The sequence below is a fragment of the Zootermopsis nevadensis genome, unplaced genomic scaffold (assembly GCF_977971745.1).
Source record: "Zootermopsis nevadensis isolate Lab colony 2312 unplaced genomic scaffold, Znev_1.0 Znev_ptg000030l, whole genome shotgun sequence".
Classification (NCBI taxonomy): Eukaryota; Metazoa; Arthropoda; class Insecta; order Blattodea; family Termopsidae; genus Zootermopsis; species Zootermopsis nevadensis.
This window is the reverse complement of record NW_028259162.1, coordinates 261,582-283,424: the sequence shown is the minus strand read 5'-3', so window position 1 is coordinate 283,424 and position 21,843 is coordinate 261,582. Positions and strand designations below refer to the sequence as shown.

The 21,843-nt window shown below is 38.1% G+C and overlaps 3 protein-coding genes across 8 annotated transcripts; all 3 read left to right on the top strand.

The window, feature by feature from the left end:
* The first annotated feature begins 142 nt into the window (after positions 1-142).
* Positions 143-12,447, top strand: LOC110833057 (endoplasmic reticulum disulfide reductase DNAJC10). The gene is made up of 12 exons (XM_022070669.2): positions 143-268; positions 355-517; positions 1,305-1,518; positions 2,129-2,340; positions 3,273-3,473; positions 4,543-4,764; positions 5,455-5,803; positions 6,117-6,389; positions 7,057-7,193; positions 7,573-7,712; positions 8,391-8,592; positions 9,358-12,447. Coding segments are annotated over exons 1-12 (2,349 nt in total). The 5' UTR covers positions 143-266; the 3' UTR covers positions 9,592-12,447.
* Positions 12,448-13,049: 602 nt separating this feature from the next.
* Positions 13,050-16,546, top strand: POLDIP2 (DNA polymerase delta interacting protein 2). Of its 2 annotated transcripts, none has more exons than XM_022070629.2 (7): positions 13,050-13,225; positions 13,478-13,633; positions 13,903-14,002; positions 14,547-14,724; positions 15,053-15,216; positions 15,630-15,835; positions 16,277-16,546. In XM_022070629.2, the coding sequence occupies exons 1-7, from the start codon at positions 13,131-13,133 to the stop codon at positions 16,344-16,346; spliced, it is 969 nt and encodes a 322-aa protein (XP_021926321.1). In that variant the 5' UTR covers positions 13,050-13,130; the 3' UTR covers positions 16,347-16,546. The 2 variants fall into 2 exon arrangements, with proteins under 2 accessions (XP_021926321.1, XP_021926320.1); XM_022070628.2 differs by having other exon boundaries at positions 13,052-13,225; positions 16,305-16,546.
* Positions 16,547-16,682: 136 nt separating this feature from the next.
* On the top strand, positions 16,683-21,803 carry LOC110833045 (uncharacterized). 5 transcript variants are annotated; one of them, XM_087358403.1, is made up of 7 exons: positions 16,683-18,843; positions 19,297-19,375; positions 19,485-19,682; positions 20,099-20,355; positions 20,503-20,626; positions 20,834-21,014; positions 21,455-21,803. In XM_087358403.1, the coding sequence occupies exons 3-7, from the start codon at positions 19,501-19,503 to the stop codon at positions 21,575-21,577; spliced, it is 867 nt and encodes a 288-aa protein (XP_087214529.1). In that variant the 5' UTR covers positions 16,683-18,843; positions 19,297-19,375; positions 19,485-19,500; the 3' UTR covers positions 21,578-21,803. The 5 variants fall into 5 exon arrangements, 4 of the variants coding, with proteins under 4 accessions (XP_087214529.1, XP_087214530.1, XP_021926324.1 ...); XM_087358404.1 differs by lacking the exon at positions 19,297-19,375; XM_022070632.2 differs by having other exon boundaries at positions 16,683-19,375.
* Positions 21,804-21,843: the final 40 nt, after the last annotated feature.

Genomic DNA, 21,843 nt, shown 5'->3' with positions numbered 1-21,843 from the left:
TGAACGTTTCAATATTATCAGAGCAAATACACGACACATTGATAGTAATATTTCGGAGAATATATATTTTTGTCCATGTGATGCAAATGAAATGGTTACATTGGATACCTGGGTCGCTTCTCAGAATTTTTCGCCATGCATGCATCATAATGCAATGGCGGCGTGGGAGTGAAGCAGTAACGGGAAGCATATGTTTGACAGCTCTGCTTGAGCGTAGTGCTTAGGTTTAATTACTGGCTAAGCCACCAAAATTTTATCTGTTTAACATGTACGATTTTCTTTTTGTTATTCAATGTAAATGTTTATGTGCTAAGTTTGCAATTGTATTTGTCTAACCTCAAATTTTGATTTCAGGTTAATTCTTGACATCCAACTAGTCGTAGTAGTTCTTTGCTTCCCATTTTCTATAGGAGACGACTATTATGAACTATTGGGTGTCCAAAAAAATGCGAATAACAGAGAAATAAGAAAAGCTTTTAAGAAACTGGCCGTTACAATGCACCCTGACAAAAACCAGGTTTGTTTGTTTTAGGTTACAGACATGGAGACCATTCTGATTAAAAATATCGTGAACATTTTTAGAACTAAAAATCCACATTTGACATTTCACACATCCCGTAATAGGTCAGGCATGAAGATAACATAATTTGGGTGGTTCATACCATAGTCCCAAAGCAAAAATTTGGCATGGACACATTCAGCCATAAGTAGTATTTGATGTGAATGTGCCAGAATGCACAGAATAAGTACAATATTGTGATGTGCTATGTTTAGTATAGTGAATTAAAATGTGGTAGGTGTATTTCTACAATATATTAGCACTTGCATAGTGTTTTAATTATAAAATTGTTACACCGTTAATAGACATGTTTAGCAGTAATAGTAAAGTTATTTCTTTTTACAAATTTTAATTCATTGACAGATTAGGTTAGGAAGGAGAAGGTCAATAATAGATAATATCTATGGTTGTATGCGGAGGAGGATATGGTCACCACATAAAGATGTTTTGCAAACTCACAAAAGCATTTATTATTGAGTTGAAATCAAACTAGATGATACATTAAATAAAATTACTTCTAGCCTTTCCTAATATTCATGGAAATAGATGGTTGAGACTACGTTGAAGTGGGTTAAACAGTGGTGGTGTGATGTTTTTCTTTGTCTGAAAAGTAGTTGGTTTAAATCTAGTGATAAATAAGCATAAAGACATCCCACTTTTCTGCAGCCATTGGCAGTAGGTGTAAGAGCACACATTGGTCAGCAAAACAAAAGGCTGTTGAACTAATTGTTGTGTAATGCTGCAGGCTGATCCAGATGCACATACCACGTTTGTGCGTCTTACAAAGGCCTATGAAGTGTTGAAAGATGCTGAGTCTCGAAAGAAATATGATCTGTATGGAGAGGAAGGTGTTGGCACTTCTGATAAGCAGAGTTATCACTCGTGGAGTTATTATCGTGACAATTTTGGTATTTATGATGATGATCCAGAGATTGTCACACTTAACAAGGCTGACTTTGGTAAGTATTGGCATGATTTTCCACCCTGTTATTGCAGGCATATTTTACATGACTCTTCCCAATTTATATTTACCTCAGGTGCAGGTTTTCTGAGCTTAATAACTAAATGACTGATGCTTGTACTTTAATTTTGTTGGAACTTTGATGCTTTGTATGCCAGTGTTACAGAAGAATGGATGAAGGAGGACGTGTTATGCAGAGGATGAAAAGTAGAGTGGTGGTGGTAGTAATAACATAGAAAGAATGAGAAAAAATACATGGTGAAAACTTCCAATTCTCTGTAAAATGTGGAAGCAGGAGACCAAAACTGATAAATTATTACTGAGTATCAGTAATGTGTAAGTTTAGAATTCCTTTTTTAAGTTGGCTTCTTGAGCTGCAACCAAACTTCTTGATTTTTGGTAGTTTGTCATCACTGATATATTATTGAGGTAACTGTGATAGTGTTTGTGCATGGGGACTGTTTAAAAACAGTTTAATATTTTGTGGTGTTTGTGTTGGATTTATGAAAACTTTACAATGCAGTGACACAGTGCGTGTCATTCTGAAACCATTATATACTCTTCTGTTGCTGGTCCTCGGGTACTGAAATTATGGTTCTGTTTTAAAGATCAGAGTGTTCTGAACTCACGTTCACTATGGTTCATCAACTTCTACTCTCCTATGTGTTCACACTGCCATGAGTTGGCACCGGCATGGCGTCGTCTGGCTCGGGAACTAGAAGGCGTGATCAGAATGGGTGCTGTTAACTGTGAAGAGGACTGGGTTCTTTGTCGCCAGGAGGGCATCACAGTCTACCCGTCTCTTTTTGTCTACCCTGCTGTAAGCTACTTTATGATGTTCTCCGACAGTAGTTGGTTAGTTACTGTAAAACATTTTACAGTAGGACAGGGAACTCACTGAAAGTAAAGGTAATATGGAAAAATTACATACACCATCTTCAAACATCAGCCTGTGTTTCTAATGTATGTAATGTACATTTATCAGCAAAGGGAGAAATGTTTTGTTGTATTTCCCAAGCAATTAAAATTTAACTCGACTTTTCTTTCCTGCCGTGTAAAAATGATTTATTCTGTTGTATGCCATGTGTCATTTTTGTCATGGCATTCCTTCATTATAATGTAAGACTTAAAAGAGTTTTGAGAACAAATTTTTGGGAAACATTGATCTACATACGCTGTGAGAAGATGATTTTGTATATTTCCTGAAGTATAGTGTACACAGACTTGCTCATTTTGTTTTTGAAGAACATTAATACTTTATATGTGTTTGCTGCATAAAGGCTTAACATGATACTGACAGTAGATCATCACTCAAAGTATTTATGAAGTATGGATCTCCTTTAGGTGTACAGTATCTTGATTCCATGCAGCTTCATAGCTGTAGCTTCGAAACAGTAGATTTATTATCAATAGTAAATGAATATCAGTAATGATGAGGTATGCAAAGAAACACAATGGAGAATATATGTGGTGCATTGAAGTATGTATTTCCGCAATTCTATGTTTCTTTACTTAATGCTGCCTGATAAGATCTTGTTCTGGAACACTTTGTGCAGTAAGTTGCCCCAGTTTATAAGCATCATGACATGAGGGCATATAGGGATCTTGGAGGAAAATCTCCATGAAATTGCTGTTTTGAGTTCATTTCCAAATGCATTTTTGTACATAATGTGTTAGTGAAAATCAAATCTAATTTTGAGTGGCAGAGCAGTTGATGCCTTTGGAGTGAGAGCAGGTGAGTCCTTGTTTCAGAGGGAGAAGTACAATGGAGAACGTAATGAGGATGATATGCAGAATTTCATACTGTCACGGCTTCAAGCAAGTGTGCTGAGGGTGGATGACAAAGTTTGGGAACAGGATCGTGGCAGTTCCACGTGGCTGCTGGTGCTGTGCCGAGCCGAGGATGACGGCTGTCTGGGTCCTGACACTAGACTCAAGCTTGCTGCCATATTGGTAATAGTTAAAATGAATGTTTGGTCTCAGGATAGCTTCATTCAACACGTGGTAGTCTGTTTTCTGTTTCGGCCCCCAGAAACTCATCATTATGTTCACAAAAGCTCACCATTAGACATCCTGACCCAGTTCAATCCATTTCACATCCTCACAACTCATTTGTCTTTGATCTGTTAGGTGGCTGTGTTCACCACTTCAAATTTTGCATTGTTGCCTATAACAGTTACGTTGTTATAAGGGACTGAAAGAAGGAAATGGATTCTTCTTGTGGTGGTCATGTTATTTTCCAAACTTTAAGAAAATGTCTTTAATATTGTTTGCGTATTTTAAGACACATCATCTGAGAATCATGGAAGGGGCTGGGCTAGTATTGCTGCTGCCTCTCCTGGCTGCTTTATAGAAGAAAACATAAGATGCTTACAGGGTGATCAAGCTGTCTGAACAAGTTAAATTATTGCTATGTAATTTAGTAGGAGTAAATCCATGGTGCTTGCCATATTTGAAAATTTCCTCTCACCAGCGATGCCACAAGGTGGCCATGCATCGCTAGATGCAGAAGCAGTTCACATTCTATTTTGTAGGATTCTGTAATTTTTAGGATGTCAGAATTCTTTTAAAATTATGCTGGTTTTGTGAAGGTAATTTTTGTTGGAAATGTTTTATGTTTTAGCATGACATTTATATTTAAAGTATTTTTATGATGATAACCCTTTTTAATTAATGTACCAACAAACTATGTTTATATTGTTAGGTAGCTATGATGGGCTGGAAATGCATCCTGATGAAGGAATACAGAATCACTGACTGCTGAGACTTTGTGAAGGAAGCCACTTGAAAATTCATGAAGGGATTTGGAAATGTGTTGTAATAATATCAACTGGTTCACTAGTGCACTTTGATATCGAATCTTCAGATTCTGTTGGTAGTTTATTGGCTTCGTGAATAATATGTTTGCTTTTCAGCTTCATGACAATGTTATGTGAACTGTGAATATAATTCAGTTTAGTAAATGAGTATATACATGTCAGAGGTTTTTGTTTATGGTAAAAAGGTTTTTGATTGGTTTTAGGAAGGTCTGGTGATGGTGGGCCAAGTAGACTGCGGCAGTAGCGAAGAACTGTGCAAGAAGTTTGGTAAAAGTACAGAATCCTGTGTAATTTACTGGGAACCTCTGGAACAGCATCCAGTTGGTGTGACACATAGAATTTTGGGAACAGATGCAAAGGAAATTGCAAAGGAAGTCCTGTCCTTTCTGCCTGAGCCATCAGCATTGGATAAAGAAGGATTTGATGTACGTACACACAAGTAGCTTATTTAAGGGGTTTAGAACAAATTTTGTCTAAAGAATTCTCATTCTAGATCTTTCATTATGGGAGTTTTAATCAGTCCTGCCACGTAACGAGAAGCTCAGTTCTCTCTAGGTGAAAAGAGTGACGACCATAACACTAAACATTATGTGTCTGTCTGAAGTTTTGGAGTCCCACAGATAAGCATACAGGTCTTCATATAAAGAGTCCATTATTGTGACCCAATTTAAGTCTGAATTGGAATGTACTGACAAAATTTAGTGAAACTTCTCAATACCAAATTTTGTGAAAGTTTTTTCAGTCATTTTCAAACTGTCACACAAAGGCGGATAGATAGACAGACAGACAATGCTAATATGTGCATTTTTGCAATTTTTATTTGTGGTGTGTCTAAGAAGTTGAATATTTAACATCCATTTTTAATCTGCTGAAGAATTGTTCCTTTCCATGAAGAAATAAATGTTGATCAATGTAGAAATGGGATATCTGGATTCCATGCTCTGAAGATATTAATATGAAATTTATTTATTTTATTTTATTTATTTTGAATATGTAGCATAAATACATGTAGAACAGCTGCTTAAGGTCTTAGTAACGTAGACTGTGGAGGTAATTTTCTTAGTAAAACTGTAGAAACAATTTTTTATAAGTGCATTGTGTGTTTCTTTTCCCAGGAGATGAGAAATGGACTAAAGATTGGTTCTCCTTATCCATGGGTAGTGTACTTCTACTTGGGTGAAACAACAGCAGATATGGAGCTAGAATTGAAGAAATTGCCTGGTCTGCTGCCAGACATGCGGCTCGGGAAGGTGCATTGTGGACGATGGGCTGAGCTGTGCAAGGACCTGCACATAGCACGTTACCCATTGTTTGCTGTCTTTAAGCTTGGTGGAGGTCATGAGATCCATCATGGGCGGGAAACAGCTCATGATATTGCCAACTTTGCGAGGGACAGCAGTGCTGCTCCCAATGTCCGAGTGTTGGCTCCACCAGAATTTCCTGATCTCTTAAGCAGTGGCCATGGTGAGACATGAATTACAAGTGTGTGGCGTTTCCATGTAAAGTTGACATGATTTTGAAACTATGTCTGTACACACTCATTGTAACACACCATCATCAGAAACATTTATATTCCTCATGTTCATGCAGACTTTTTTACCAGTAGCAGCAGGACCAAGCAACCACTTGAAAATTATTGAAAGATTTTAACTGGTTTGGAAGAAATTTGCTGTGTTTAAATCTGATGCTAATTGGAATCTGAAAATAAGAATTATTTTATGTGCCATCATATTTTGCACTGTATCATGAAACAGAAAATATTTGTTTCTTTGTTTAGAAAGTGGAGCATGGTTAGTAGATTTCTATGCCCCATGGTGTCCACCTTGCCTTCGACTATTGCCAGAATTGCGGAAAGCTTCGCGGCACTTTGATTCATCAGTGAACTTTGGAACTATTGACTGCACAATTCATGCCAGTCTTTGTCGTCAGCATAACATCCGCTCCTACCCTACCACCATTCTGTACAATAACACTGAGAAGCAGCAGTTTCATGGAGATCACACAGCAACTTCACTTGTAGATTTCCTGAAAGATCTCCTGAACCCCGTAGGTATGTCTTGTCTTCGGTTATATTCCTAACTACGTAATGTGTGAACTACGTGGGAATTGGCGGGGTGATCATAAGTGGAAGTGGTGAAAGATATACCGCTGTGGAAACTTGCATTAATAACTAGCTCAGTAATAACAACACAACTCTTAACAGAAAGGGTTGGGAGACTAGAATAGACTTTTGTGTTTATATTGTTAAATGTTCACCAAAAATTTTGGTGAATTACACAGATGTTGTGTCAAGAACTTCTAACGTGCATATCGTTTCATTTTGCTCTTGTATGCCTGAACATCATTTCATGCAGAGCTGATAAGTTGATTAATTATTTGGGTCATTATGGTTTCCAGAATAGAGAAATACATCATGCATACTCATTCTGAATGTGGATGGACCAGGATTATGCCCTAAGCAGTGTTGAATATTCAAGTTTTCCTGCTTGGTAGTTGGAACTTAAAATTTACTGAATAGTGGTTAAATTTATGCAATATAGAGAAAATGATTGTGTGTTAATAATTGCATAAAAATAAGGGTGTTTGCTATTTTAGTGTGAGAATGAGAATGTCAATTAGATTCCATATTTTCCTTGCAATAAGTGGGAGAAGAAATTTTGGGGAAAGAAACAGTGGCATCACCTCCAGAACGTTAACAAAATTCTGAATTGTTGTAGTGGTGAAGCTTACTGAACAGTCTTTCTATTCGAGTGTTGGTAAGAAATCTCCAGATGAGCTGTGGATGGTGGATTTTTTTGCACCATGGTGTGGCCCATGTCAGCAGCTAGCACCAGAATGGAGGAAACTTGCTAAGGTATGTTCCCAGTTACAGTAAAACCCTGTACAGTTGACTTTTATTATACATGGGGATTGCATTCCCGTGAATTGCTGCCTATGTTTTTGAGGAACTAGGCATTGATGTTTTTTCTCAGTGTCTGTACAAACACTGGGCTAGTGTTTTAAAATGGGCTGTGATTGCTCCTTTCTAGTACTTTCAAATTTATCATTATACACATTCTCTCATTTGAAGTCACATAGCCTTTGCAGTTGTGAAAGGGTCATCAAAGTGCCCTGTGATGCTGGAATGACCCATCACTAAAGATAGAATGTAAGTGACTGAAGAGAGGACATTCTTTTTCTTCCTCTTGCTAATAATTCCATTGCTTCTTGATGAAAATGTACCTGTTGCACAGATGGTGTCAAGCGTGGCAAACATTCACATTGGAGCAGTGGACTGTGAAGCGGAGGTCTCGCTGTGCAGGCAGCAGGGAGTGCGTTCGTATCCCACCATCAGGCTATACCCTCTGGGTGGCCAGGGCCTCTCCACCATTGCGTGAGTATTACTGCTCTTATGTGCATAACTGAAGTGGTGCTTGTTGTTTTCTTCAGTTATGAGGCTGATGTGCCACAGGAAGGTGAAACTGTTAATCAGCATGTCTGTCTACACATTTTGAGATGTCTCTATGACACGGTGCATCATAAATGACTGCACGGTTTAGTCTGGCATGTGGGCATTTGCCATGATGATGCATGTGTCTGCTGAGTCCAGCTGTGGCAGTTTTTAGCTGAACGTGGTACAGCGCTATAACTTTCTCAGTTCCCTAAACTTAAAAAGATCTCAAAAGTCAAAGAGGTCTGTTAACGTGGAAACAGTTGAAGATACTGCATTGGAGCAGCTGTTGGCAGTCTGAAAGAGAGATTCAGAGATATTCTTCTCGCTGGCAGGAACAGGGGAAGAAGTATATGCTTGCTGAAGGAGCCTTCTTTGAAGGGGTTTAATGTCACATTCCCTGTAAGTGTATATCTTAGTCTTCACAGATTTAATCTAAGTACTCTTTGATCGGGGGTTGCAGCGACATCTACGTTGATTTTTACCAGTTCCTTGTTTTTGTATAAATGTGTATTGTATCTCATTTATGTCTTGAATTTCCCTTGAACTGGACATGTATGTTTAGCATTGCATTATAATTGGTGATTTTATATTTAATCATTAATGTAACTGTGATTGCAGTATGTACAGTGGCTTTCAGAGGGATGCACACTCACTGCAACAGTGGCTGTTTGGCTTCATCCCTTCTCCCGTTGAAGAACTCACGCCTGAGAGTTTTGAACGTCGGGTGTTGAACAGTGAACAGCCCTGGCTTGTTGATTTCTATGCTCCATGGTGTGGGCATTGCGTTGTTTTTGCTCCAGAGTTCCAAATTATAGCTCAGGTACACCGTCATGTCACATTCACTTGGAAGGGCGATTACTTTGGTTTCAGTACGTACTGTAATGACCAACATGTTTTGTGATATTCCTCACTCTTTCCTGGCGAATGCTGGGTAGTGTCAGTCATTGCCTTCAAATAGATGCAAGCCACCTAAACTTGGTCTACTAAACACTTATGATTATCATTCTGTACCATCTGTGATATAGAAACAGTGCCAGTAATGTAGATTGCAGTCTTTGGGTTGTGATGTTGGCCATTACCAAGATTTTGGAGGAATGCATTGCCTCCATCTTCGCTTTTACCCTGAAGGCAGAAATGGTACATTCATCTAATGCATTGGTAATGATATACAGAACTGTATACTGCCATAACCCAGAAGATCACAATCCATGCTTCTCATATGTGTTAAGTAATCAATAAATGGATTGATTTTTACTTCTGATTTTTGTTAGCTATAAAAGTGGTAAATATGTCTCAAATGGGTAGCCATCTCACAGCCATTAACATCACTTAATGGATTCTAGTGACATTTGGTGCTCCAGTCTGAAAGGTGTTTGCCAAATTTTATTTTGGTCCAAACATTTTTTTGACTTGATATGGCTGATTACCCTTGTCTTGCTTGGTAATATCTCTGTGCCAACTGATTTGGCCTGTGATGAATGATCACCAATACCACTGAAATGTACTGAATGTGTGCTGCAAAGTAGAGTTCACCTTTCCAGCTTAATAAAATGTTATTTTAATGAGGTTTTCTTGGATATTACAGAGACTGGAAGGCAGGGTACTTGCAGGCAAGGTTAACTGTAATGCATTCCGACATTTGTGCCATCAAGCTGGCATATCTGGTTATCCTACTGTGTTGCTGTACTACGGTTCTGATCGGCATTACCAGGGAGTCGAGATTCAAAGTCAGTCAGCAGACTATATCATCGCTCACACAGAGCATGTTATATCACAGCAGCAGCACCAGGAATCTCATTTATCCCATGATGAATTTTAAGTTCATAATTTCATACTGTGATGATATATTTATAAGGTACCCTCTGCAGACGGCTTCAACAGAGTACAGAATTTAGTTCAATTAGGTTTCCTGCTGACAGTTACTGTATGGCTTTCTCACTAACACACCAGGAAAATTATGTTATTTACTCATGTAATTTGCACACTTTTTCGCCATAATTTTGTGATCGATTATTGGGTGCTTAATTTCGTAAAAGTTTTGTGGAATTTGTCTGTCATGAAATTAGTACCATTGCCAACTCAAAAACAAACATTCCTTCTTCAAAATGCTAAATATATGAGGTTATGTTAGTAATAAAAAGTACAAAATTTCCACACCGTGATATTCATAAATACACCTGGACTTCTCCAGATGGCAGCACACACAATCAGATAGATCATGCTTTAGTAGATAATAGAAGACAGACAAATGTAATTGATGTGAGGTCATTCAGAGGAGCAGATTGTGACACTGATGGTAGCAAAAGTGAGGGAGCGGCTTTCAGTAAGTAGATGAACTAAGCAAAATTTCGACACAGAAAGATTTGATTTGAAAAAATTAAGTGAGGGAGAGGTGAAGGAACAATGTCAAGTTGAAATTTCGAATAGGTTTCAAATTTTAGGGACAAATGAAGATAGTGAAAGTGTGGACATCAACAGGGAGTGGGAGAATGTCAGAAACTGCATCAAAATTTCAGCCAAAGAGAAACTAGGATACTACAAGAGAAAGCAAAATAAACTATGGTTTGATGAAGAATGTTCAAAATTAATGGATCGAAGGACCCAAACGAAACAAATGCGGATAATCTATGTAACGTGAGACGTGAAGCTAGTAGAACCTTTAGGAATAAGAAAAGGGAATACCTGAAGGACAAAATTATTGAACTTGAGACAAATAATAAGGGAAAAAATATCAGAGACCTGTACAGAGGCATTAATAACTTTAAGAAAATTGCATAATGATGAGCTTAAAAAATCTGTACTCCTCCCCTAATATTGTCAGGGTGATTAAGTTGAGAAGAATGAGATGCGAGGGGTGTGCAGCATGCATGGATGGAAATAGAGGTATTGGTTGGGAAGCCTGAGGGGAAGAGACTGCTGGGGAGACCTAGCCGTAGATGGGAGGATAATGTCAGGCGGGATCTACGGGAGATAGGAGTTGAAAGGGGTTGGATTATTTGGCCCAGGACAGGGTCTGGTGGAGGGCTTTCGTTAATTCGGTGATGAACCTTCGGGTTCGGTAAGCCATCTAGTTAGTTATGTTACTAATAAAAGCAGGATCAATTTTTCCAGATCTGCACCTGAGCATCAATTCTGACTATGGGGGGGATCTTGATTGAAAATGTTTTTTGTTCAACACCTGTATTAAGTAACTAATCAAGGGATTTATGTAGATCACAACCATTGCCAAGCAGTAATATCAGTTTTAAAATAAATTAATTTTGAGGGATTGTACCTCATCAATTTTGCCCAGTGATATTTAAGTGTGTGACAGTACAGATGTCGTCTTCAGGGGACATATGTATGTTAGTTGAGTAAGTCATTCAGTAAGTTAATACTGGTACTAATGCCAGACTGTTATTTTGAATTTATGTGTACAAATATTTATTGTTCAGTTTGCTTCTGATTTGTAAAAGTATTCAAATACTCAGTATATGTAATAAGCACACTACTTGCTGACAATAGGTTATTTGGCTTCCAGTGGTGAGTATGATTACATTACACAGTATTTCTGGTTTTATTTATTACATTTAGATCTGTGCATACCAGTTTGTTTGAGAAAGAAGACTGTGGAAGTATGGCGCACATCATTCAGCAGAAGGAATTATAAATGACATGCTTTTCAGATTACAATGAAATTACAATTACAGTGTGAATTAAAAACTAGTATTAGGGATTCACTTTTACTGTTATTACACACTAAAAGAAAGTTATGTTACTTGTTTATTATATGCTTAAAAGTCTTCATATGATTTCTCAGAATATACTTTTTACACATTTCAGCAGTTTAATGTCTTCCATTTATATTTTTCTCACCACATTTTTGAAGTAAACTGAATATCTTCCCAGATTTCATCTGAAAAAGTTTTTGGAGAAGAATACAGAAAGAAGTGCCCAGGGATTGGAACCCATGTGACTTTCCCTTAAGGCTGAGGCAGTATATTCCTCCAAAACATTGGTATCTGTCTACAAGTCCATGTGACATAACAACCCAGATGACCAACATGGTCCCAGTACGTTTTCCCATTTGTGAAGTCTTGTTCTGCACAGACTTGTTTAGGCATGTGAACATGAGGCCAGCTAGTCAGCTTCGGCTCTCAGAGGGCTGTTACGCCACGGATTATTATTTTATTATTACTAATGAAAACTGTGAATGTACTCATACCTATCAAAAGTTTGTATACTAAATTTTTTGATGTGATTGTATTTATGTTATATCTTTTGATGTTTATACTGTGAAAGTCTTTCAGCTAACAGGAGGTAAAATAATTGCACAGAACCATTGGAATGCTTCCTAGCTCATTATACTCATCTTCCACTGACCAAAGTCAGAGTTTTATCAAAATTATATGTGTCATGAGACTTGACATAGCAGTCATTTGTATTCAGTGTATAGTCATGTGGTTACTGTATCATGCCACAAGATTCCATTGTTTTAGAGGAATTGGATCCGGAAGAATGCAGGAGATTAATATGAAACATTTCATTTTCTGCCATGTTGAATCTGTGCAATACCCATATGACTACAATGAATGTAAAGCTTCAGTTTTTATATTGCTACATAGTTTAAAATAATTCTTTGTTCAAAACATGTTAGTCTTTTGAGGCATGGAGCAATAAACTTACATAATGCTCATTTTTGGTCTGTATTGCCATCATCCATTCCCAATATAAATGCCATGTATCCAGAGTATTCTTGTTTTTTGAAGGCAAAATTTATGTATAACTTCCTTCTTGTTTATTGATTCCCCTCCTGCTTGCTGTCTGCCCATATCACCCTTGATTTAATGGTATTAAAAAAAATTATATGAAATGTCTTTTCTGTGCCACCAGCAAATTTTATTGGAAGCATTTTTTGTGTGAACCATATAGTTTTCAAGTAACAGAATTTGACTTCATTGAGGGTATATGAGAACACGGTGCATAGGAGTGATTATATTTGGATGTAGGGTTGGTGAGGAGGTACTTCACATAGTCTGATGAACCGTGAAGCACATATAAACTAATGTAATCTATAACCTAACGAAATTTCGATAGCCATATTTTTTACCGTAGCCAAAGACATCGGTAAAAACAAATTTCGTAAAGTGGTTTTTTGATATTCATCCACATCATCACGACGGTATTCCGTGTCATGACTCCCATACGTAGCCAATCTTGATTAAGTTCCTTTCCATTTAGATAGGGGTTTACAGATTATACTCCTTCGTTTCCGCCTCGAATATGCGGTGACACTTCTATCTAGTTGGCTAAACTGTTATCGATCATGGCCGGGGAGAGAGGGTGTATGTTATTGTTTGCAATTTTCAGCTGATAGGAATGGAATTGATAGTGGGACTAACAAAGCGTCTGAAGAAAAGCCTTTTAGATGTATCCATTCGAATATTAACAGTTCAATCTTCGCATTACACGAGGTGAGTTACTGTACGTTTGTACTTAGCGACGTTATTTGTTTGCACACGCGATGCGTTTTATAACCTTGAAATATTGAGACATTTTGACTACAAAATGTAAGAAAACGCAGTTATAATGGAAATACATGTTGCATTTCAGTTAATTAATTTGATTTTACGATATTCAGAATTGTATCGTTTGTGTCTTCAGGGATGTAATGTTCAGCAAGCTTTATTGATATACTATTAATGAATTGCCTTGGATGATTTCAGATTAGCCGAAGTTGGTAGATTGGAAACACCCAAAGTTCAGGGTAAATACGACACTGGACAATTGTTTCTACATCGAGTATTTGGTTATCGAGGTGTGGTGTTATTTCCTTGGCTGGCAAGAGTCTATGACAGGGATGTACCTAACAAAAGAGATAGGTATGTGTTTTTTAAATGTTCATTTATCTGCCAATTGTTGTGATAACTAAAATGTGTTATTAACTTTTTGACATCTAACAAATGTTTTACCTTACAGCAAATTCTATGACAAATTGCTCTTTTTTCCCAAGCATTTAAAAAGTTTCAAATTGCAAGTTTTATTAACTAACTAATGAGATGACTCATGTAACCTAAGATTGATCACTGAATTAACCAAAGCCTTTTGTATCTACAATTTGTTAGTTAAATGTGTTTGATTTTGTTTGCAGCCACGATGATGCAAACTTTAGTCATGTGGGGAAGGAGGTGAAGGGGCAGACTCACACTTTCTATCAAGTGTTGATAGACTCCAGGGATTGCCCTTACATTGTAGGTATTGACACGCACAAGTGAATTAAGGAACACTGTTGTATGTTCCCTCTGTATTTTGGCTAGAGGCAATTATAGAGTTGTTGAAATCTCAACTCGGTAGTCTCAGGGAAAGAAGTTCTAAAGGAAAAATAAATTATGGCTGTGTGATGTGTATAATGTAACCGTCATGTTACAGTAATGTCCTATATCTACTCTCCTCCCAAGTGCCTACATGGCATAGAGTGGGACAGCTTTACTTTTGCTTTATGATACAGTATGGTATTCTGTACTAAATAATTACCCTGTTAAGGTGTTCATTATTGTCTTGTCACTTCCATTTATTTAACTTTACTTCCCACTTTTACCCCAAAGTGGTATTTTATCGTAAGGTTTCCCAACCAAAATTTTGTATGAAATTGTTGTGTCCCTGTGACTGCTGTATGCCCTTCCCATTTATTATCTTATTTTTAATTTATTTTTCTAATTATATTAGGTGGTGATTATCCTCATAATTTGCCCTCTCTTTACCACATACAGTTATTTACTTTTATAACAATTGCAGCGGGCCCAGACAGAAGCTGTGACATTCCTCGGTAACCAGGACAGTAGTCGCAGTCTTTATGCGATCCCGGGCCTGGACTATGTTGCCCACGAGGACATTCTTCCATATACTACAACAGAGAAGCAGCCTTTGCAGCACGAGCTGTTTGACAAGTTTCTTATGTATTATCCAGATAAAGGTAAATAGTAAAGTTTGTTGAGGTTATTCAAATTTATATTGAAGTGCAAAATTTGCAATAGAAATGGAAAACCATAACGAAATGATGCAGTCACTGTCATAAGGTGCATCGGAAGGTCCAGGGCTCTATTCTGCTTTGATAGGAGGAGCAAAGCAGAAGTCCTGTGGTGATGTGACGTCAGTCTCTGCCCCTGTTGAGGCACTCCCCTCGGGCCTCATTCAGAGCATTGTTGTTACCGACATTACTGTGAGTTGCTGGGATTTCTCTGCACGCCTCAGTTTATTCTGCGGGTACATGCATGTCTTCATATCACTAATTTTATTTTCAGATCCTCCATTTGGGGCACAGGAAACATTGCGTGCCTGGCAGAAGAAGAACCACCCGTGGCTTGAACTCTCAGATGTGCACAAGGAGACGACGGAGAATGTTCGTATTACAGTGATTCCGTTCTACATGGGTTGTCGGGAATCGCAGGCCACCTCTGTGTTTTGGGTTTGTGTTCAGTTTTGTCATTTGATACCATTGATCTACAGGGATCCATTTTATAAGATTTATAATGTTCATAAACACCCTTAGATTTATACTTTTGCTGAAGTTTGTCAAACATCCATTTAGTTATGGAAGTGTTATAAAAGTAGATTTGAGTGAAAGATTGTAATTGTTTGCATTAATTTATGCTTTCACATATTAAATATGTACAGTCATTTCATCATAAGTGAATAGCGGACATAGCCATTAATGCAGTGCAGTATCGTGTCTTTGCACTGTCCGTGCTATCGGTTTTAACGAGGCTTTATGGATCCTCTTACCTGAAACAGGATTATCAATGTAAATAATGATTGGATTAGGTTTGAAGTTATATATAATGAATAGGATGTTGTTTTATGCAATTGTGATACTTGCAGTGGCGCTACTGCATCCGACTGGAAAACCTGGGAGACCTGACAGTGCAGTTGCGGGAGAGACACTGGAGGATATTCAGTCTGTCCGGGACATTAGAGACTGTGCGAGGTCGTGGAGTGGTGGGCCAAGAGCCTGTCCTGTCTAGCAGTTTACCTGCTTTTCAATACAGCAGCCATGTTAGCTTGCAAGCTCCCAGTGGACACATGTGGTGAGAAAAAAATAAAGCTGCTAGAATCCTTGCATAGAGCAGAAGCAAATGCTTGTAGTATAATTTTTTTTATTTTAAACAATTTGTGAGGAGCAAAATGAAGATTAATCTAGTAAATAATACTGCTTTCCGTTAGGCATGCTTCAATATTCTGACCGTTTGACAGTTTTCAAGGCCAGTTAAGAATTAATTAGTAATTAACTCTGTGGTAGCAAGATCCAAATGCCCAACAAAACTAATACTGGCTAGGGCGTGACCCTGACCACTCACCCCTATATAATGTCAGGGTTAAGAATGAGTAGGAGCTGTACCTCCTCCCCTCCCAAGCTCCCACATGGCGTGGAGTGGGACAGCTTTCCTTTTACTTTTATTTCTAACCCAATTATTTTTCTGGCCGGTTTATATCCTATTAGTTTTGTGTATTTATTGTTCTTGTGCCAGTGAAGTAGAAGGTGACTGTCTTGTACAGGGGTACGTTCCGCATGGAGCGAGAGGATGGTTACACGTTTGATTGTCGGATCCCACCCTTCTCTCTTGAGAGTAAAAGTGAAGACCCTGGAACTACAACGGGAGTTATGTGAGTCAGCTTATAGTGCCAACAGTCACGCAGAAGATAGTGTGTATAATGAAAATGTATATATTTATTACCTTTTTATATTAGGAAAAAATGAGTTCAAAATTTTTCAAAAATAAATTTCAGTTAATTTTTCATACTGTATGTACATTTAAATTTATTCTGCTCCATGAAATCCTAGTAACTTGTAGAGTAATTCATTTTGAGTAGATGAGGATAATAAAGATGAATGTATATATGAAATTTAATTTAATTTCAGTATACAACTTTCCCTATTTTCCTTTGCGCCAAAAGGAATTCTTTGCTGTATATATTTACTTGTCCGTGCCTCATCTTCATCTCGTCACAGGGTGTTGCAGCCGACCGAGCAGTTGCGCATGTGCCTTAATTTTGGTTCAAATTATTGCTGACTTGTATTTCTCCTTACTGAGGGTTTTTATAGCTTGTCTTTATGTTCCAGGTGAATACTTAAAATAGGGTGTGTCCGCTTCCTTCCCCATCTGTTCCAGTTCACTGTTCATGTTCAGCCTGTCATCTACACCATGCCCATCCATCTGCTGTAAACATTGTAAAAAAAAACCCACTGGAACAAGACATTGTAACCTTGAAAACAGGTTTAGCTTTGGAATGTAAACTGATGTGTGATGGATGCTGTGATATTATTGCCATTTTATGTGGCTGTGAGCGATAACATTTTATCTGTTTGCCATAGTTTATGGGGAGGCTCATACTGAACTCTCTAATCTCATTGGCTGATGAGAGTCTCAGTTAAAGGGATCCTAAAACACCTGATTGGTAGTAGCTAGAAGATGGTATATCAGTGCAGAATAAAAATTAGGGAACTTTTCTTCCTGACAGAGCATGGGTGTTTCCACGGTGCCGCTATCAAGGAAGGCACATTCCACACTTGATGGGTGCCAGGCAGATGGTTAATTGTGAGAAATTCCTTTCAATGGAAGGAGTTTATGACAAGTAGAAACTCTTGGCTAAAAGAAATTCAAATGAGATAAATAATCACCCAGTTTTGTATTATCCTTCCTTCTTTTCCTAGGTCTTCAAAGTGGTCTCTTCTCTTTAGTTTTTAAAATTCAAATGTTTAAAACATTTCTCATCTCCATTTATCCTCTGTGCCCCACCCTCCCATCTCTCGGACACAACTTTTTAAACTTTAATTTGTTCCCTATAAAAAAGTGATTTACATCACTCTTATTACCACCAGCCCAAATTATGAAGTACCTCATCTCATAACACGTTTATTTGAGACACTTCTTCATGTCCTCAGATTACAGATGGAGACTACCCGAAGATTTGAGGGTAGCTTCAAATATATTGGTATTTGCAGACAAGGGTTTGGTTGTGCGTAACAGTTTACAAAAAGAAGTCACTGACCTTCTAAATACATAACAATTTGCCAATATATATGTTGGAGGATCGTATTAATATGGATCATACAGAAAGAAGGTGTGGCAGTATTGAACCTTCAAGTTCCATAAAAGATGGGGAATTCCTTAGCTAGCTCAATGACTCTCAGCTTCTGCTCCGTAGAATTCAGAAGTATTGTATATCTTGAAGCCTGTAAGATAAGTCTCCCAGAATGCAATCTGGTCATTGTTCCTTTTGGTTGACCTTGGCTGTTGATTGGATTTCTTTTGTAGCTTCAGAGTCTATGAGGAGGAACAGTTTTTTTATTCACACTTCTTCATCTCAGACTGAGTAGCTGCCAGTCTATTGTTCTTACAGTATATCAACTGGGTGACCAGAAAAATGATTTACCACCTCACTGTGCAAAGTATGAACACGAGTGATTTTGTTGTCATTCATTTAATTTTGTATGTGCGTAAGGTTTGTTTGAACTTAGATTGTATAATGCACTACTGTGGAGTTATGTTTGAATTAGATGGAAAGATAATCATAAATGGTAAGTAGGCAGGGGTATGGAAGGAGAGAGAAAGCATTCAGATTTGTCTTGCTCGTTGCTGCCCTATGAGTCTGATTTGCCGATTTGTTCAGTGTCATGTAGTGAGCCCTTTGAAGAGTGTTAAGAGAAAATTCTGGCTTTCATGTATAGAAAGTGGTCATAAACATAGAATCTCTTTAACTAGTACTGGGTACAGAACGAGAGTAAACGTAATGTGGAAGGTACAGTTACACAATAGTCTTCAGCTAGGTGTGATGGGAGGCAATATGGAAATTGTGTTGGTGCATAATTTTAAAGTTATGTTTCTCATGCAGTACTAAATTATTAACTGATGACAATATGGGGTCATATTTTATAATGTTATAATATTACTTTTTAATCATCCTGTATTTTAGGCCTGCAGTGTATCAATGGAAGGTTCTGTAAGCACCACACTTTGTGAGCGTTCCAAGTGGATGCTACAGCACTACACTGTCAGGTACTGATCTGCTCTGTGGTTTCATATTAACAAACAAGGTAAGGAACTTACACTGTATTATCCAGTGTACAAAGTTAGAAAGCGAGATTTTACAGCATAACGCCCATTCTAAATGTTATCTAAATCTGTCAAGTGATTCTCAAGTTGAATCATGATTAGTGCTGTATGTGCTCATTTTATGCACATAACACATAATAATAATGATAAGCAGTGATTGTCACCATGGCACATTACAATATGGTTTGTTGCATTTGGTGCCTTCAGTTTGGGCTGTGATGATGTGTCTTCTGCTCACCTTTGCATGGCTGTTGAATTCATTCCTGATGTATGGACACCCACAGAGTGGATTCTGTTAGTCACGGTGAGAGTATGATCGTGAAAATGGTGGTCATGGTGGTTGGTTCTCAAAGTTTTGTGTTTGCCAGAAGTGAACGCTTCAATCTGTGAGCAGTAAAATGTGGTTTCTGACACTAGTATCTTCTTACTTGTAGTGTTGACAATTCTTGATCTTCTTTGGACCTTTTAAGTGTCTGGTTTGTTCCACTCAGCTGTTTGTTGAGTCTTTAAGAGGTAAGTATGACTTCCTTTCTTTTATAATTTAAGTTGTGCAAAGTGCATTCCCCCCCCCCCCCAGTAGACATACTTTTATGTACTGTCAGATAATTTTCTTTTCTTTCAGCAAGGAACACTGCGACATGCTAGGAACCAACAAAGAAAATTATATGCCAAAAATGCCAGTAGCAGCCATTTTCCTCTGCATTCTGCAAGTTGCAACTTTGGTCGACTCTTCACCTCTTCCTCATGGTAGTCGCAGTATGAAGAATGAACAGCAGACAGACGTGTCCACAGGGCTGTTTCAGCGAGAAACACCATACTTGTCAGTATCCCCCCCCCCGATTTGTGTGAATAATTTCTCTCTCTGTTAAACACTTGAAGTGGATTAGTGGTTTGTATATGTCAATACCAAGTGTCATATGCACTTCAAGTTAAGAGGATGGTTGCGCTTTGTTAAAGATTTAACAGACAAATATAATGTATTTATCAATACCCCAGTATTTCCCTGGAAGGACTGAGGAAAATGGCAGAAATCTCAGTCAGGAAAGCTGGCCTGTGGACTGAGATTTCAACTCAAGACCTCATGAATACAAAGTGCAGGATTGCCAATGACTGGGCCACAGTGTTCAGTAAACTTACTAAATGTGCCTTTGCGATGGGGAATTAGTAATACTAATAGTATTCATAACACTGCCATTTTACACTCCTTTCATTCATACTACTTGTGTTCTTCTTTAGGATTGTTCCACTGGCTTCTGTACCACTTTGGTTTCCTAGAAGCTTTCTTCTACCGTATAATCTCAACCACAATATCAGTTTATCACCAAGGCAACAATTTGAACCATTAGCAAGAAACAAGCTCTGGAGAACACTGAGGGGTTCACAGACGGTCGTGTGTTATGGAGATGATGGACGTCCATTTGATGGGTTCCCTTGTGAAGATAATGTTTGTGTACCTCTGCACTGGGTGTGTGATGGGGACGCTGACTGTAAAGGTAAGCAGAAACAGGTTCTTCTTTGATTCAGATGTGGACAGGCTAGAGAACTACTGGCTGTGATTAGGTTTCGTAATTAGTGATTTCCTTGTGTCTAGGAGAACGATATCAGACTCCTTTAATGCACCAAAAACTCATTGTTTCCAGGAGGTGATGATGAGGCACAGTGTGTTAGCTGTGGAAGGGATGAACTGTACTGCAGAATGCGAGGTGTCACAACTTGTCTCTCCCCAGAGTTGCTGTGTGATGGCCGAAGAGACTGCCTCGATGGGTTGGTGTTTTTTATGTCTTGCCGTGTTTCAAATGATCAGGCCTGCGATAAGCTTTCAGGTGACAACGATTGATAGGAAATTTAAACGTTTGTCAGATTTCCCTACAGTACCACTGCGGGAACTCTGCTAGTATAAAAATATGTATGTCGGAGCTTTGTTTTCTGTGTCAGTTCTGACTTCATACTCCGTACTCTTGTTGCTGATAGGTCAGATGAGGATCCAGACAGATGTCACTCGTCATGTGAATTCCGCTGTCATGAAGGCGGTGACTGCGTAGCGTATAGTTTAGTGTGTGATGAGGATCACGATTGTATTGATGGGTCTGATGAGATTGACTGTGATCACCACTCACCACACAATGATTGTGACCCCAAATTCGAATTCCAGGTGAGGCTAAACACAATATATTTATGGTCTTCATACTATTGGTTGGCATTGTACTGACAGTCCTCTTATGGTTGTTTAGTTTCTTGTGGCACTGGCTGGGATCAAACGTACAACCCTTTGAATAATAATCTGATGTTTTAAGCACTTAAGAAAGTAGTGTAATGGCAACAAATCAGCTGAATGCAGGAGCAGCTCAAATTAACAGAATGTGAATTATATCAAATATGTACACAACGGACATAACACGTTCTGTCATAATCCCATGTTTATTTTTTTTGTGTAATAATGCCATATTCCAATATTTAGATAGTACAATTATACAATGTGACTTTAATATTTAAATTTGAAGGTGTTTGATGAACTTGAGGATATTTCCAGATATTCCTGTGAAATTTATCAAACAGTGAATCAGTCAGTCACAGTTTCCTTTGTAATTTCAGTGCTACAATTCATTGGATGAAGATGAATGGCCGCACTGTGTTCCAAGAGCATGGCTGTGTGACAACCATGATGACTGTCCTCACGGAGAGGATGAATACGTCGATTCATGCAGCAGGAAATAGACGTCTTAAATAGTATTGCGGACAGTCGTCAGTCAAGAGTGGCTTATAAAGAATATATATTTTTTTGCATAAATTCCCTCTTTGTTTAATATCACCACTGCAAGCTGTTTGCAGGAAATAACCCCCTTTACCGACATGTTAGAAGGTAAGGGAACAACCTGTAATAACAAAATATGAAATGAATGCTGATAAGTGTTTACTAGGAAGTAAAAGATATTGAGTGTAATGGGCTTATATATGTAATTTCCTATCAGTATCAGTGTGTA

Excerpts from the sequence above, each read along its gene's own strand:
- LOC110833045 (XM_022070630.2), top strand. The coding sequence starts at position 19,453 with ATGTACTGTCAGATAATTTTCTTTTCTTTCAGCAAGGAACACTGCGAC. Across the intron at positions 19,683-20,098 it reads CAGCGAGAAACACCATACTT|GATTGTTCCACTGGCTTCTG; the intron begins GTCAGTATCCCC and ends GTTCTTCTTTAG. Across the intron at positions 20,627-20,833 it reads CGAAGAGACTGCCTCGATGG|GTCAGATGAGGATCCAGACA; the intron begins GTTGGTGTTTTT and ends TGTTGCTGATAG.
- LOC110833057 (XM_022070669.2), top strand. Across the intron at positions 3,474-4,542 it reads TCAAGCTTGCTGCCATATTG|GAAGGTCTGGTGATGGTGGG; the intron begins GTAATAGTTAAA and ends GATTGGTTTTAG. Across the intron at positions 7,713-8,390 it reads CAGGGCCTCTCCACCATTGC|TATGTACAGTGGCTTTCAGA; the intron begins GTGAGTATTACT and ends CTGTGATTGCAG.
- POLDIP2 (XM_022070628.2), top strand. The coding sequence starts at position 13,131 with ATGGAATTGATAGTGGGACTAACAAAGCGTCTGAAGAAAAGCCTTTTA. Across the intron at positions 13,634-13,902 it reads GTACCTAACAAAAGAGATAG|CCACGATGATGCAAACTTTA; the intron begins GTATGTGTTTTT and ends TTTTGTTTGCAG. Across the intron at positions 15,217-15,629 it reads AGGCCACCTCTGTGTTTTGG|TGGCGCTACTGCATCCGACT; the intron begins GTTTGTGTTCAG and ends TGATACTTGCAG.